Source organism: Prionailurus bengalensis, chromosome X (genome assembly GCF_016509475.1).
Source record: "Prionailurus bengalensis isolate Pbe53 chromosome X, Fcat_Pben_1.1_paternal_pri, whole genome shotgun sequence".
In the NCBI taxonomy this organism is placed as follows: Eukaryota; Metazoa; Chordata; class Mammalia; order Carnivora; family Felidae; genus Prionailurus; species Prionailurus bengalensis.
The window spans coordinates 8,182,233-8,195,755 of record NC_057361.1 but is presented as its reverse complement, the minus strand read 5'-3'; the positions used below and the strand labels follow the sequence as shown (position 1 = coordinate 8,195,755).

Genomic DNA, 13,523 nt, shown 5'->3' with positions numbered 1-13,523 from the left:
TCAAAGGGTCTACGAGGCACAAAAGGAGTCATGAGCCACCAACATAAAGCTGACATTAGTGATCTTTGAGGAGGTGCATACCTCTACAAAGTGGGAGGTTGGCTTTGGAACCGGAGCAGGCCCACTGCCTCGCTCTCCCTACCCTGAGTCCAGCTCCCCCGACCCTTTAAAGCTAGTGTTCCCATTGCCCCATATTCTGTGACAGGGGCCGGGGGCCACCATGCAAGGGTGACGGGCGGGAGGCGCAGGGTCGGGACAAAGATGCAGGGTGGCTTCTCGGGTCTGGGCTCCGGGCATCACTTCCCTGTCTGTCGAAAAAGGACAACAGCCCAGCTGCTTCATGAGCTTATAGTGCAAAAGAATTGAAACAGCCCGTGGGAAGTTCCTACTCCGGTGACTGTACGTGCCAAACTTGTAATACATGTGAGCGAGTCATATTCTGTTTAGAAACGATCTAGGATGCTTATTGGGTAAAGAGAAAATTGTTCCTTTAATTGGCTGGCTAATCATTAACTAGCGAACTGCCCCCAAGCGCACATGGTTATGACCTGGACATATGGATACGTAGATGCTGACACACGAGCACATGAGTGAAGGCTGTCTGTGAACAGTCTCCTTTCCAGGTTCAAAAGCAGTAAACCAAAGACAGATCAAAACAAAACAAAAATGCGTTAACAAGCCCCAGCAGCATGGTCTGCAGCTGGGATCTATGTACAATTTTACAGACGGATTGAATTGCATTCCCAGAATAGCAACAGGAGAAGAAGGGAACGGAAACCGAGTTCTGGATCGTCCTTGTACTAAACATTCTTTTAAAAGAAAACAAAATCTTCTGTTTGTTAATGTTAAAAAAAAAAATCAGGGAAAACCCTTTAAGAGGAGGACTTTAAGAGGAGGGGAGGGGAGGCCCTCGAGATGCCTGAGCTCTCAAGGGATGAATTTGAAAATGACACCTATTTCAGTTTATCCTTAGCCATAAACTTCCAGGAAGAGAAATGAAAAATAAAGGGAAAAAACATGGCAGGGTTTGTATGAATGAAATAAAACAGAGACAAAATAGTTGAACCGTCCTACACAAAGAGCACTTCCTTGAAAATTCCCAGTGTTGACCACTCAAAAGCATTTCACTTGGCAGGAAACCTGAAAACAGGCTCCCCTTCCAAAAATAGCACCCACTGTGTGCCACTCGGGGCCACGCAGGGATGGCAGGGCCGGGTAGCCGCAAGCTCGGGGCTCCCCAGGACAAGGGTCAGACCAGGAGTCTCTCTCGTGGCTGTGAACCCGGACTCTTGAATTCTGCTCTGTGTGCCCGGGTGCCCCTCGAAGGTTGGGCGCATCTTCCCAGGCTGAGCAGCCACGGTTCCCGGATGTAGCCCTGCATTGCTCGATTTTCAACTCGTATCAACAAGAGAAATAAACATGTGCCTGGATCGGTGGTTCTCGCTCAAGGGCAGTCTAGCCCCCCGGGGGACTCGCCGCAATGGCCTTGGCTGCCTCTCCTGCAGCGCCCTTTGCCGCACTGGCATGCCTCGATGTGTTCTACGTGTTTCTGTTTTCCCATCCAGCGTTCTTCCTGCAGTGGAATTGTCCCTTGCCCCAGCCCCTCCGCTTCTTCCTTCATGGTGTTGTGCAAATATTGCCACCTCTTTGGAGTGTCCCTGGGGCCTCCAGAGCTGATAGCTTCATACTTTGTACTCACCACTTGGGCCTGATATGTCTGTTTCCCCTCTAGAAAGTGAACTCTTTAAAATAAGGACTGTAGTGTCATCATTGTTGAAAATTGTTTAAATAGTGAGAATCCATGAAAACTGTATAGCCTATGGTAGGTGCTTAGTGGGTGATTTAATAGAGAGATGATGAGTGGATGGATGCAGGGATAGATGGAGGGCTGGCTGGCGGATAGATGGATGGATGGTTGGTTAGATGGATGGATGGACGGACATCAGTAGTTTTTAAAAGCAGACAGGGTAGACATTTATAGAGTTCCGGTTTCACAACGAATACCTTAGAGACGTAAAATTGTGCTTAATATGCTACTGAAATGACCAGGGAGCTATGAGAGTCAATCCAAGATACGAAGCAAAAGGAAAATGACAGTGCTCCTCACGGATTCTCCCAGAAATGATACAGTCCTTGCAGAAAAGAAAGGGGAAAAGGTTCCTTCGATTACCGAACCACCCAGCAGTTTGAAAAGCAAAAATAACATCAATCCTTGTATTCCCCGCTCCTGTAGGTCACTGGGAACAAAATGACATCTCTAAACTTGGCCACCATATTTGGACCCAACCTGCTGCACAAGCAGAAATCCTCAGACAAAGAATTCTCGGTCCAGAGTTCAGCCCGGGCTGAGGAGAGCACAGCCATCATCGCTGTGGTACAGAAGATGATTGAAAATTATGAAGCCCTGTTCATGGTAAGTGGCTCTTCTTTTGCACGACATCTCAGTAAATGGCCTATTAATTCTCTTTAGTGGCGTAATGAGACCCAGGCACACCGTGTTCTGCTCTAGAGTGCCGGTCGTTGCCTGAAGTCGTTGGCAACCAGACAGTTTCAGTAGACGTAGAAATTCACATAGCTGTGATGCCACTGGAAATTTGCGATTCCGTGTTTAAACAAACCTGCCCAGGTTACAAATTTCATTCCGTCGGCCCCTAAGCAACGGTCACAATTTGGAGTCATTTAATTATTCAGGTAGCAATGTCCTTGCTCAGAAGTATTGATAAAACCCTTCTTTGGGGAATTATGTGTGGCCCTCATGAATTCATGTAATTCACGACCGTCTCCATCAACGGCACCGCCTGCAAGGTCCATCTTGACGTTCTAGCTGCTCCACGAAGCCTCACCTCTCTCTCCCATGTCCTTCTCACGTCACTTCTCTGTCCCGTGAACTCCATTACTGTTCTTATTGATGTTTATCCTACTCAACATTGTGTTACAGTCATTTATGACTATTTCCCTTAGTAGTTTATAAATGCATTTGAAACACGGGCTGTGCCCTTGTTATCTCCTCTCCGTATCCTCTGTGCACTTTTGGAAGGCCCTCCATCTGGCAGGCACTCAATAAATATTCTCTTTTATTTGTATTGAATTACCAGTTCCTGTTTTGCTTCAAACCACCACCCCGCTCACTCCCACTTCCCTTGAAACATTAGAACAAATGCCAACTCGCTTCTATTTCTGGTCACCACTCCTATCGCATATCAGAACGTACAGGAACTTTCTCCATGTTTCCTCTCCCATCTCTCCTGTCAACTTGCAAGCACTCATCATAAATCTTACCTGTTCTGCTAGAGCCTCGTGTGGCTTCTTCCCGAGTATGCTGGTTCCCTCTTTTGAATCTCCTTAGTATTTCGTCTACATTTATCAAATGCCTCGCATAAGATTTACTTCCATGCTTGTCTTACACCAATTATTATATATTTTTTTTGTACATTTGAGAGCCAGTGCTTTAGAATCTTTGCCCTCCGTGTCTTACCTGTGTGATCGTGACCCAGTAACTCAGCGCTCAATAAGCATCGATTTCAGCTTCCGTGAAGTGGGAAAAAAATAAAAATACGGCCTATTTCCCAGGGTGGTGCCCAGAATCATTTGATATGTGAAAACATTCTGCAGACTGTAAAATTCTGTGCAAACGTTAATTAATAATTGTATCAGTCGGGCCACGTGAGCTGGCTCAAGTCTCAGTATTTTGGCACAACAAACGTAAATACCTTGTTGACATAAAGTTTAATCAGATGTTTGTCAGACGGCCTTGCCGCTACCAACTTAGGGACTTTAGCTCCTTGCATCTTGAGACCCTGCGACCCCCTAGGATTTTATGGGAGAACCCAGAGGGGCCATCCATCATGGCTACTCAAATCCCATCGCGCAAGCCGTACTTAACTGCAAGGGAAGCTGGGAAATGGATTCCTGCTGGGTGCCCAGGAAGAAGAGAAAAGGGATTTCCACACAATGAAAAGTTCGCTGAGGCAGAGCGGGCTCTTGCTCGTCTTTGACTCTCTGAAGCGCCGTCCCTGTGTTGCACACAATAAGCTCTCAAAAAAATGTAGAATTAGTCATTGCTTGTATATAAGTTTCACACTTCAGCCAAAATGCTCATCATTAATTACATGTTGGGATGAGTCAAATATCTGAACTTCTCAACATTTTCTTCGAGTTTTAAGTCACATATCATCTTGCCAAGTCATTTTGGCATTACTTCATGCTCTCTGGGTTTTTTTTTTTTTAACAAAAGAATACCTCTTGCCAATCTTAATTCCGTTCTCTAAATTCTCTATTCTAAGCAAAGTTCTTTAGCTAAAACCACAAGCCATCGGGCATTTCTCATCCAGTCGGATGCTAACACAGCCAGTCTCGGCCTCCTTGAAAGCACGGTTGCCGCCATTTTCATTGTATCATTCCCCTCCTTCCCATTTCCTGCCACCCGGACTACTACAAACAGCGGAAGAACACAGTCTTCCACCTTTTCCAGCATTTTCCAAGCATGCTTTTCGCTTGCTGTTCTCAGTAGAGATTGATATTGAGAGTCTTCTCGGGTAGTAGCTCCTACTTGTGCTCCCCAGTTGTGGTCTTTACTTCTCAGTGAGGCCTTTCCTGGCCACCTTGTCTCGGACACAGCCCCTCCCCCCGCCCACCACGTACACTCATCACTACTAACACAGGGTTTGTACTCATTTCTCTTGTTTGTTGCGTGTTGCCCCACTACAACACAAGCTCCATGACAGGATGAATGTGTGGCCTTTACCATCTACTTCCTTTACAGCATTATCCCCGTGCCTGACACATGGAAGAAACCCAAGCGATAGTGGTTGAATTAATGAGTGACTCCATGGTAGTTCTGGGACATATGATTTCCCTATTGTTAATCTTTACTCCTTATGCATATCAAAAGGTTTAAACGTAGGGGAATTAAGGACACCTTTGTCAGAGTATGTGAGCCATTACTATAAGCATTCTTGATTTCTTTTTATTTATTTATTTATTTATTTATTTTAATTTTTTTTTCAACGTTTTTATTTATTTTGGGGACAGAGAGAGACAGAGCATGAACGGGGGAGGGGCAGAGAGAGAGGGAGACACAGAATCGGAAACAGGCTCCAGGCTCCGAGCCATCAGCCCAGAGCCCGACGCGGGGCTCGAACTCACGGACTGCGAGATCGTGACCTGGCTGAAGTCGGACGCTTAACCAACTGCGCCACCCAGGCGCCCCATCATTCTTGATTTCTTTAGACAGATGATGGGAATTGTGTATTGAGGAAAAAAAATTGTGAGGTAGGGGGAGGGGTGGGCCAGAGACCCCAGGCCAGGGCCCGTAAAAAGCAAACCGACTCTGGAGTCAGAGAACTTGGCTATAGCCCCGTCTTTGCCACACGTTAACTTTGTGACGTCACCTTCTGAGATTTCCATCTCTTTAGTGATCAAAGGACGAGGTTAGAACGAACAAGATCCAGGCTCCCTTCTAGTTCTAAACTCTACATGGCTCTATGCCCTCACACTGATTTTGCCTCTTTTATTTCTACAAAGCACAAAAGAATCCCATCACTTTGTACGCTGTCTTGGCATATTTGGCATTTCAGAATCTAGTTGGTTATACCAAAGCCGACGGCTGCGTTGGCACAGCTGCTCTGCGTGGGCGGACACATTTTGTTTTGTGTTTTTAAAGAAGCTTTCGGAATTAGTACAATAATTCCAAACAAGGAAGGCTGAAGCCTGATGGTTGGAGTCTGTTAGCCGTTGTGCCGTTTCACAGCTTTCGGAAGGATTTACGAGCTCCGAAAGGAAGGCTTTGTTCCCCGTTGGCATTAGACAGGAAGACCTGTCAGAAAAGGTGGCTGCGAGTTTGTCCGTGAAGGCAGAATGCACCTGCCTGGAGGCAGCGCTTCCTTCGAAGAATGGATAGAAGGGCTAGAGAGACCCGCAGAGGCCTGGCGAGGACCCAGGGTTTGTTCTGAGTGTTAGTAATGTCCTTCATTTTCTGATGTTGGGACTGCCTCTCCCACATGGCCAGTATGTGAGTTAATGAGAGGACGCGGAGCAGAACCTGGCTTTGTCTCATCATACACAACAGGCGCCTCGATCCAGAGGCTGACGCACGGTTCCAGAGTCTGGCTAGGACAGGCTAGCACACCAGTTGTTTGCTTCTCGGACGCTGGCTCGGAAATGCTAGAGCTGGAGAGAGGTCCTGATAACAGCCATCATGAGCACGCTATCAAAACTCAGGGCAGCAGATGGTAACAGTCGTTCTCAAACTTGAGCGTGCAGCAGGGTGGCAAGGAAATTTGCCCAACCTTCAGATTCCTGCGCCACACTCCAGAGAATCAGATGGGGTAGCGCTGGGATGGGGCCCAGGAATCCACACTTTCTCATGAACGCCTCCTGGCCGTTCTGGTCATCTCTGAACCACACCTTGGGAAACCACATCTTGGGGAATCCCCAAGAGGCGGGAAAGACCATGAGCTTGGGAAGGCGCTACCAGAATTCAAATCCGTGCTCGGCTGTATATTTGCCGTGGGATCTCGGGCCCATGCTCGACGTCACTAAGCCTTCGTTCTCCCGTAGTACAAAAGCGAGATGAAGTCACCTAATTTATAGGATCATTTTGAGAATGAGAAATGACACTTTAAGACGCTTGGGACAAGAACTGACATAGACTAGGCACGCAAAAAAGAAAGATCACTGCTCTTCTTACATGAAATTGATAAGATGCTGCCCTATCACAGCACTTTTAAAGGGGTCGCCTCTGTGGCAAAGCCCACCCTGCCGGCTCTGTAGCAGCACGACCTGCTCCCACATGTACAGAGTCCCTAGCACCCGTCACCTGTTAACTCACTGTATAGCTTACTTATTTATTGTGCCTGTTGAAACCCGATAGAACGTGCAAACTTTCTGAAGGCAGGGATTCTCATTTCTTTTGTCCACTGGTGCTCCAAAAGGCAAATAATATATTGTTGGTTGAATAAGTGCAACAATATATTGCCAGAAAAATACGCATTTCTGTTGTTTGTCTGTTTGTTTGTTTCTGGTTCAGTGCCCATACCCCTTAGATCCCCTCGCCTTTAAATTATGACCCTGTGTTTCGCACATCAACAGTTGAATAACTGGATAACGTGAAATGATGCTCTCTGGGAACACTGGAAATAAAAGAGAAGGGTCATGCATATCCAGAAACAGTCTCTGGTATCTCTGTAAGGCAGAAAGCATTCCCCGACTAAATCATTGGCGCGTGCATCGTTCTGAGAGTCGTTGCTCAGACATACATAACATAACCGAGGCTGGCAACTCCAGAGAAAAGTCACTGCTGCTCCTGGAATCAGTAAGAGCTTCAGAGCAGAGTGGAGAGAACTGTCAGCCCATTCTGAGGGCCGATACTAACTGATTCCTCCCCGGGCTCCTTTTCGGAGAGAGGGAAAGTGGAGCCAGCACCCCCTTCTAGGCCCGTGAAGAGCCCAGCGTGCAGCGGAGACGTGGGAACGCCAGCGCACTCCCACCCCGCTGCTTCGTCAGCCGGAGCTGGGGACCAGCCCCGCGCACATGGGAATTTTCAACTGAGAACAACCCGGAGCAAGGGTCACAGGCCGACACGAGGATTCTAGGCTCGGAGGCCAAGCCCCGCTTTGTGTTCTCTCCATTCCCCGATGCAAATTGCATTTTCTTAAAACCGCTTTTGCGTGCCAAGTCCAAGGGAGTCAAACAGTGATCCGGGTCATCAAATGGGAAACCACCCCCTCCCAACGTATCTGGAGAATTCTATATGATTTCCATTTCCTTTTTCATACAACCACTGTTGCTTTTTTTTTTTCTTAACGTTTTGGGTTTTTTGTTTTTTGGTTTTTTTTTTTTTTTTTTGAGAGATAGACAGAGTGCAAGCTGGGGAGAGGCAGAGACAGAGAGGGAGACACAGAATCTGAAGCAGGCTCCAGGCTGTGAGCTGTCAGCACAGAGCCCGACGCGGGGCTCGAACTCACAAACCACGAGATCATGACCTGAGCCGAAGTTGGACGCTTAACCGACTGAGCCACCCAGGCGCCCCTGGGTAGTTTTTTTTTTACTTCTTTTTTAAATAACCACTGCTTATGTCCCAGGGCTCAGGCCGGTCTTTGTGTACCTCAGCAGCACCGTGTCATGAGGAGCAAGCCAAGAGAGTTTGCCCAAGTGACGCGGCAGCTAAGTGAATTATTTCTACAGCATGAGGCCCCCCAAAGACAAGGTGCATTAATATGGTGTCTCGCATGTGGAGTCCATTTGGAGGAGGAAGAGAGAGGCAATTTTAGCCTGTTTGAAAACGGGGAGCAGAGTGCTTTTAACCGCATTCATCCCTCTGGACGAATCGTAACACCGCCCCGCTGGATGTCCAGGCCAGCAGGTGGCTGCGAGAGCCAGCTCCCATTCCTTCTGGAGCCTGTTCACCTGGTCCCTGCCCACAGTGACAGAACGCAGGCACCCCTGGCGACACACAGGCAGGGAGGGGCGGAGGCCCTAGTGGGTTTCTCCGCCTTTACCCTGTGGCCGTGGAGCACGGACTGCCGGTTTTTCTTCGTCATCCTTCCTGGCATCTCCCCCCACCTTCCCCATCTCCACGGGTCCTGGGCTCCTCGACTCTGTTTGTTCAGTAACGTGCCCTAGTTGCCAAACACGCCTGTATCGGGCACTGAAGAAAAATGTGTTGAACTTAAATGCATTCTGACCCTCCAGATGCACCCAGAGCCCCTTACATAATAGGAATCCATCCTCCACCACAGTGACACAGAAGATTCTAGGCTGGGCCTGCCCACGTTTGAGCTTTGGCTCCCATAAACAGCTCAAGTGATTGCTTTCAGTGTGTTTGTTAACTTAAAAAAATGTCACCATGACTTCCAGTGATATTTACTTTTGCTGGAAAGTGTTGCAGTTTTAAATGCCAAAGCATCGTTCGTGGTCCAGCGCAAAGGGACGGATATTGGTTTGGAACACCCAGAGGCAAGTACGATAGGGCTGTGTCCTGGGAATTGCTCTTCGAGAAGCCCCTAATGGTTTGTTGTAGTGACTTAGTAAATGGAGAGAACTTGAACCATTTTCCCCTCTCTGTGGTTTATAGAATAAACTACACCATGGCAGTTATGCCCTAGGCAGTCGTTCAAGGTTTCATTTTTAATTTGATCGGGTAGATTCTGATCGTGACAGTTTTATCCCTTCATATGTGCACTGTTTACATTTTTCCGCTGAAGCAGGAGAGTCCAAAGTTCTTTTGATTTTTGAAATAGCATTCTGCTCTGAAGGAACACATGAAAAGCTAAGGAGTTGAGTCTCCGGATAAACACAACCATAAATGGTGCCCTTGGAATATATCTAAACTTACTGAATAGTTGACTAAAACCCAGTAGAGATTTTGATGTGAAACAATACATTGTAAGTGAAGAAGCCACTGGGGCTGGGTTTTGTTTCTTCATTCACATGTGCAGAACTGGTTGATTTTCAAAACTAATGTGTTCTTCGCAATCCTCCTCCTTAGTCTCCGTTTGGCTGTATACAGAATCCCAGAAGAAAAACGATAAAATGTGTTTGAATATGGAGTCATACGTTTCATTTTTCATTTTTTAAAGTTATCTCTGTGCCCAGCGTGGGTCTCGAACTCATGACCCGGAAATCAAGGGTTGCATGCTCTACTGACTGAGCCAGCCGGGCACCCCTCATTTTTATATGACTGGGAACAGTAGTTTGCATACGTGTCAGAAAATTTCTCACGATCCTCAGTTGGGAACGGAAGTTTGTTTGCCAACTCTAGAAATGAATAGCAAGGGTATTTTGCTAGAACGTGACATTGGTACTCTCTTATAAGCAGAGAGAAGCGTCCATACAAAGCTAACAGAAGAAGTGTATACCATAAAGACCAATAATTCTGGGTTCTTTTGCTTATTATTTGTAGCCATTCCGACAACGTTTTTTGAGCATCCATTGGGTAGAAAACACCACCCGAGCTGGTGTTCTGGAAGAGCGTAATAATACTGACTTGAGTAAGTAGGTGAACGGTCATGGGTGTGCAGGTAGGAGCTTCAGGAGAAAAAAGAACAGGCAGCAAAGAGGAAAAAGAAGACACAGTTATTTCCAGTGTCTCTCGCAGCCATCATCACATCCCGTGATGAAAAGAGATGTTTCAAGACCCCCACTTGGGGTATCTTGGCCAGGATTGGCAGGCATGTGCTTGCCCTCTCCGAGAAAGGGGCTGGCTGAAAGAGAATTACAACCCTGGGAGCCTGTATCACTTCTGGGCAGACAAGTCCGACCACCCCTGCCTTCAGGCAACTTACCTTCTAATGATGTCTTGAGGTCTGGCAGAAGAGAAGGAACCAGAAGAGAGAAGCTACGTGGAGTCGGCTTCAAGACGATTGCAGATGAGCGGCCAACTGGTCACAAACTTAAACTCTAGCAGTTTGGGGGGGGAGGGGGTGGGGTTCAGGAGTAGAGACATATCAAGAGGAAATCCCACCACTTGGTCACCCACCCGAGTGTTAAGCAGAGGAGAAGAGAGTGATGCTTCTCTGTGAGTGGACGGGAAAAGAGGCAGAGGTGGAGGCCTGTTAGTCTAGAAAAAAGTCGCAGAACAAATATAGGCCATCTCCATGTTATCCGCTTTTATTTTTTTCTTCTAAGTGTTTAGTTTATTAATTATTTTGTCTGTTTCGAAGAGAATCTTTTATTCTAAGCCTCTTGGCAATTGGTAAGGTGCTTTCAACTCCGTCAGCCTTTCTGATCCTCACACACTCCCATAAAGGCAAATGGGACACATAGGATATGCCTGGACTTTGAGATGCGGGAACAGAATCCGAAAGAAGATCATGGATGTATCCAAGTTTACACTAATTGATAATACGCAACGAAGCTTATAAAAACGGGACCTCAGGGGCTGTCGAATCTCACTCAGACATTCTTCTGACAACGTCCCGATTCCTGCAGTGGAGCGCAACCAGGAATGGTCCGTCTGGATATTTCTGACTTACGTAAGCTCCTGTTTCCTGTCCGTTCATTCCCTCAACTTTTGTTTCTCTCTGAAGTCTGGAACTTCACCGAAAACGCATGCTCATCCAACTGAACTGAGCCAGTAGTTTGACAGTTTCATTAAATAATAGCAAATTAAATACACAAATAGGGGCAAAGATTGGAGGGATTATTGAGAAAACAGCACCAGAGGCTGTTGTACGAATATGAAAAGTCCGTGCCAGGCATCCTTTCCAATTCTCTGTCCTCTTTTTCCCACGGGCCCCAATTTTCTGTACCATTCCTTAATGACAAACAAACAAATGCGGCGTTATCAAATGAATTTTTAAAGCTGCTTTATATCGTTTTGTAACAAGATGGGATACAAATAAACGAATTAAAATAATGGCTCATGTACAGGGTAGTCAGTCTTACATAAAACATAGGAGAATTTTCCCTATCCTTCCTACAACACGTGGATCCACATTTTTAAATGGTATCTTTTTACTTACTTGCAAATACTGTCCCCGAGCCAAAATGGCATTGGGGGTCTTTTAAAAAGAAACTATAGATAGATGTATAACACTGACCCTTTCTATTTGCATTTGTTACCAAGTAAAAGCCGTGCGTGCTACGCAAAATAAACCTCAGTGATTATGATTGGTTGGGAACCAAGCCCGGTTGAACAAGTAAAAACTCTGCATTACAGAATGCTTTAACAGAATGTTATGGAAAGTTATGCTTTCAATAATGATGCTCCCCGTAACCTATTCTAATAGCGTATCCAAGTTAATAATTTATCATTAGGCACACCATACGCTCTCAAAGAATTAATATTGTGATGCTTGCATCACCCCGAAGGATATGCATGAAGGCTGTCGATTCCTCAGTGGGAATGAATGAGGGCTTGGAGCAAAACTTCTTATTACGTGTCTAAGGATGGAAAATTTTTAATTAAACTAACGGCATGGAAAGCAAATGTTTTTCCTCATTTGCTCATGGGAATTTCTTTCAGAAAGTGCTCAGGATATACATTGTGGGCTTATATTAGTTTTCGCTTTCTGTTCATCTTTTAAACAGGAGCTCTCCTCTCATTTTTATCCTTTAGGCATCACTCTTTGACAAATTGATATAATACTGTGTATCTGTTGGGCCGTGCTGTTTCAAAAACTTACAGTAAAAATGATCCGTCTTTTTTTTTTTCTTTTAAGTAGGCTTCACCTCCAGCGTGGGGCCCCAGGGGGGGCTTGAACTCACGACCCCGAGATCAAGACCTGAGCTGAGAGCAAGAGTCGGGTGCTCAACCGACTGAGCAACCAGGCACCCCTATCGGTCTTTTTATTTTTTTAATGTATGCAATAAAGAGGACAGAATCCCTCAGCCTTGACCTCAAAGGCTTGTCCCTTCTCTTCTCCTTCCCAGGCCATTAGGCTCGGTCGCAGAGCTTTAAATGCCATCGGTATATATCTCCCAAGTTGCTCTTCCCAGTTGCCTACTAGATCTGTCTTTCATTCGGGTGTCCCACAGGCCAGTCCCCCTTACCCTAGCGAAGCCACCCTCCTAGCCGTGACCTCCAGCCTCTTCTGGCTGCTGCTTCTGTAGACCAGTCAGCCTCCGTGGCAGCCCCGTGCTTCCAGGCACCTTTCTTGTTCGCCCTCTCCCTCCGTCTTTCTCCCTCCAGCCGGCAAATTAGCTAACGCTATCATCTCTATCTTCACTGTCGCCAAGATCCCAAGATCTCTCATCGGCTCAGCATCCTGGTTCAGCCCTCCGTCCCTCTCTTCTGGAGAGGTCGACGGCCCCTCTCTGCGCTCCCTGCTTCACCCCTTGCTCCCCCGCAACCTACTCTCAATGCGGCAGCCAGTGACGACAGTTCACGTTAGTCCTCTGCTCGAAACCCCCAGTGACTCCCCCACCGCCTAGATTGAGAGCAGATGTCCTTCTCGTGACCCGTAAGACTCCTCAGCATCTGGCCTTGGCCACCTGATCCACTTCCTACCGCTCGCCTCCTTCCTCATTCTTTCCAGCCTCGCGGGGCCTCCTCTCTGCTCGTGACTCACGATCCTGAGATTGTTCTCTTCCTTCTGCTTGGAGTGATTTTCTCCAAGTCCTTCATCAACTTCAGTTCTCTGTTAAGATGTCAGTTTCTCTGTGACCTGACATCCTACTTAAATTGCACTTCCCTGCCCCGCCCCACCCCCCTCTCCATCGCCCTCCTCTGCTTCGTTTCTCTCCGTGCGACCCGTGCTATGTTTTCTTTATTTGTTGAATGCCGGTCTTTCCATATTTGTTGTCAGTTTCAAGGAGACCGGGATTCCTGTCTGTTTGGTTTGCAGCTGAGTTCCAGCATCCAGCTCCTGGCACTCAAGAGAGGCATTCGCCAAATATTTATGTGATGAATTAAAGGAACGGGGTGGGGAGAGGCCCGGGGGAGAAGTGCAGGGGTGCCAATGGAGAGTGTGTGAGGATGACTGCCGGGGGACAAAATGGCAAAGACGAGCAAGCAAGTCGAGGGCGTCGGCAGTGGGGATAAAAAGGTTTCTGAGCAGGCGCCTCGATTAGAGCTCTGCCAC

General features: G+C 47.0%; 1 protein-coding gene across 1 annotated transcript in view; it reads left to right on the top strand.

The window, feature by feature from the left end:
- ARHGAP6 (Rho GTPase activating protein 6) overlaps positions 1-13,523 on the top strand; it is a 233,223-nt gene that overhangs the window by 199,616 nt on the left and 20,084 nt on the right. Inside the window, exon 9 of the mRNA XM_043570261.1 lies at positions 2,234-2,413. Within this exon, the coding sequence (XP_043426196.1) occupies positions 2,234-2,413 (180 nt within the window). The remainder of the gene's footprint in view (positions 1-2,233; positions 2,414-13,523) is intronic.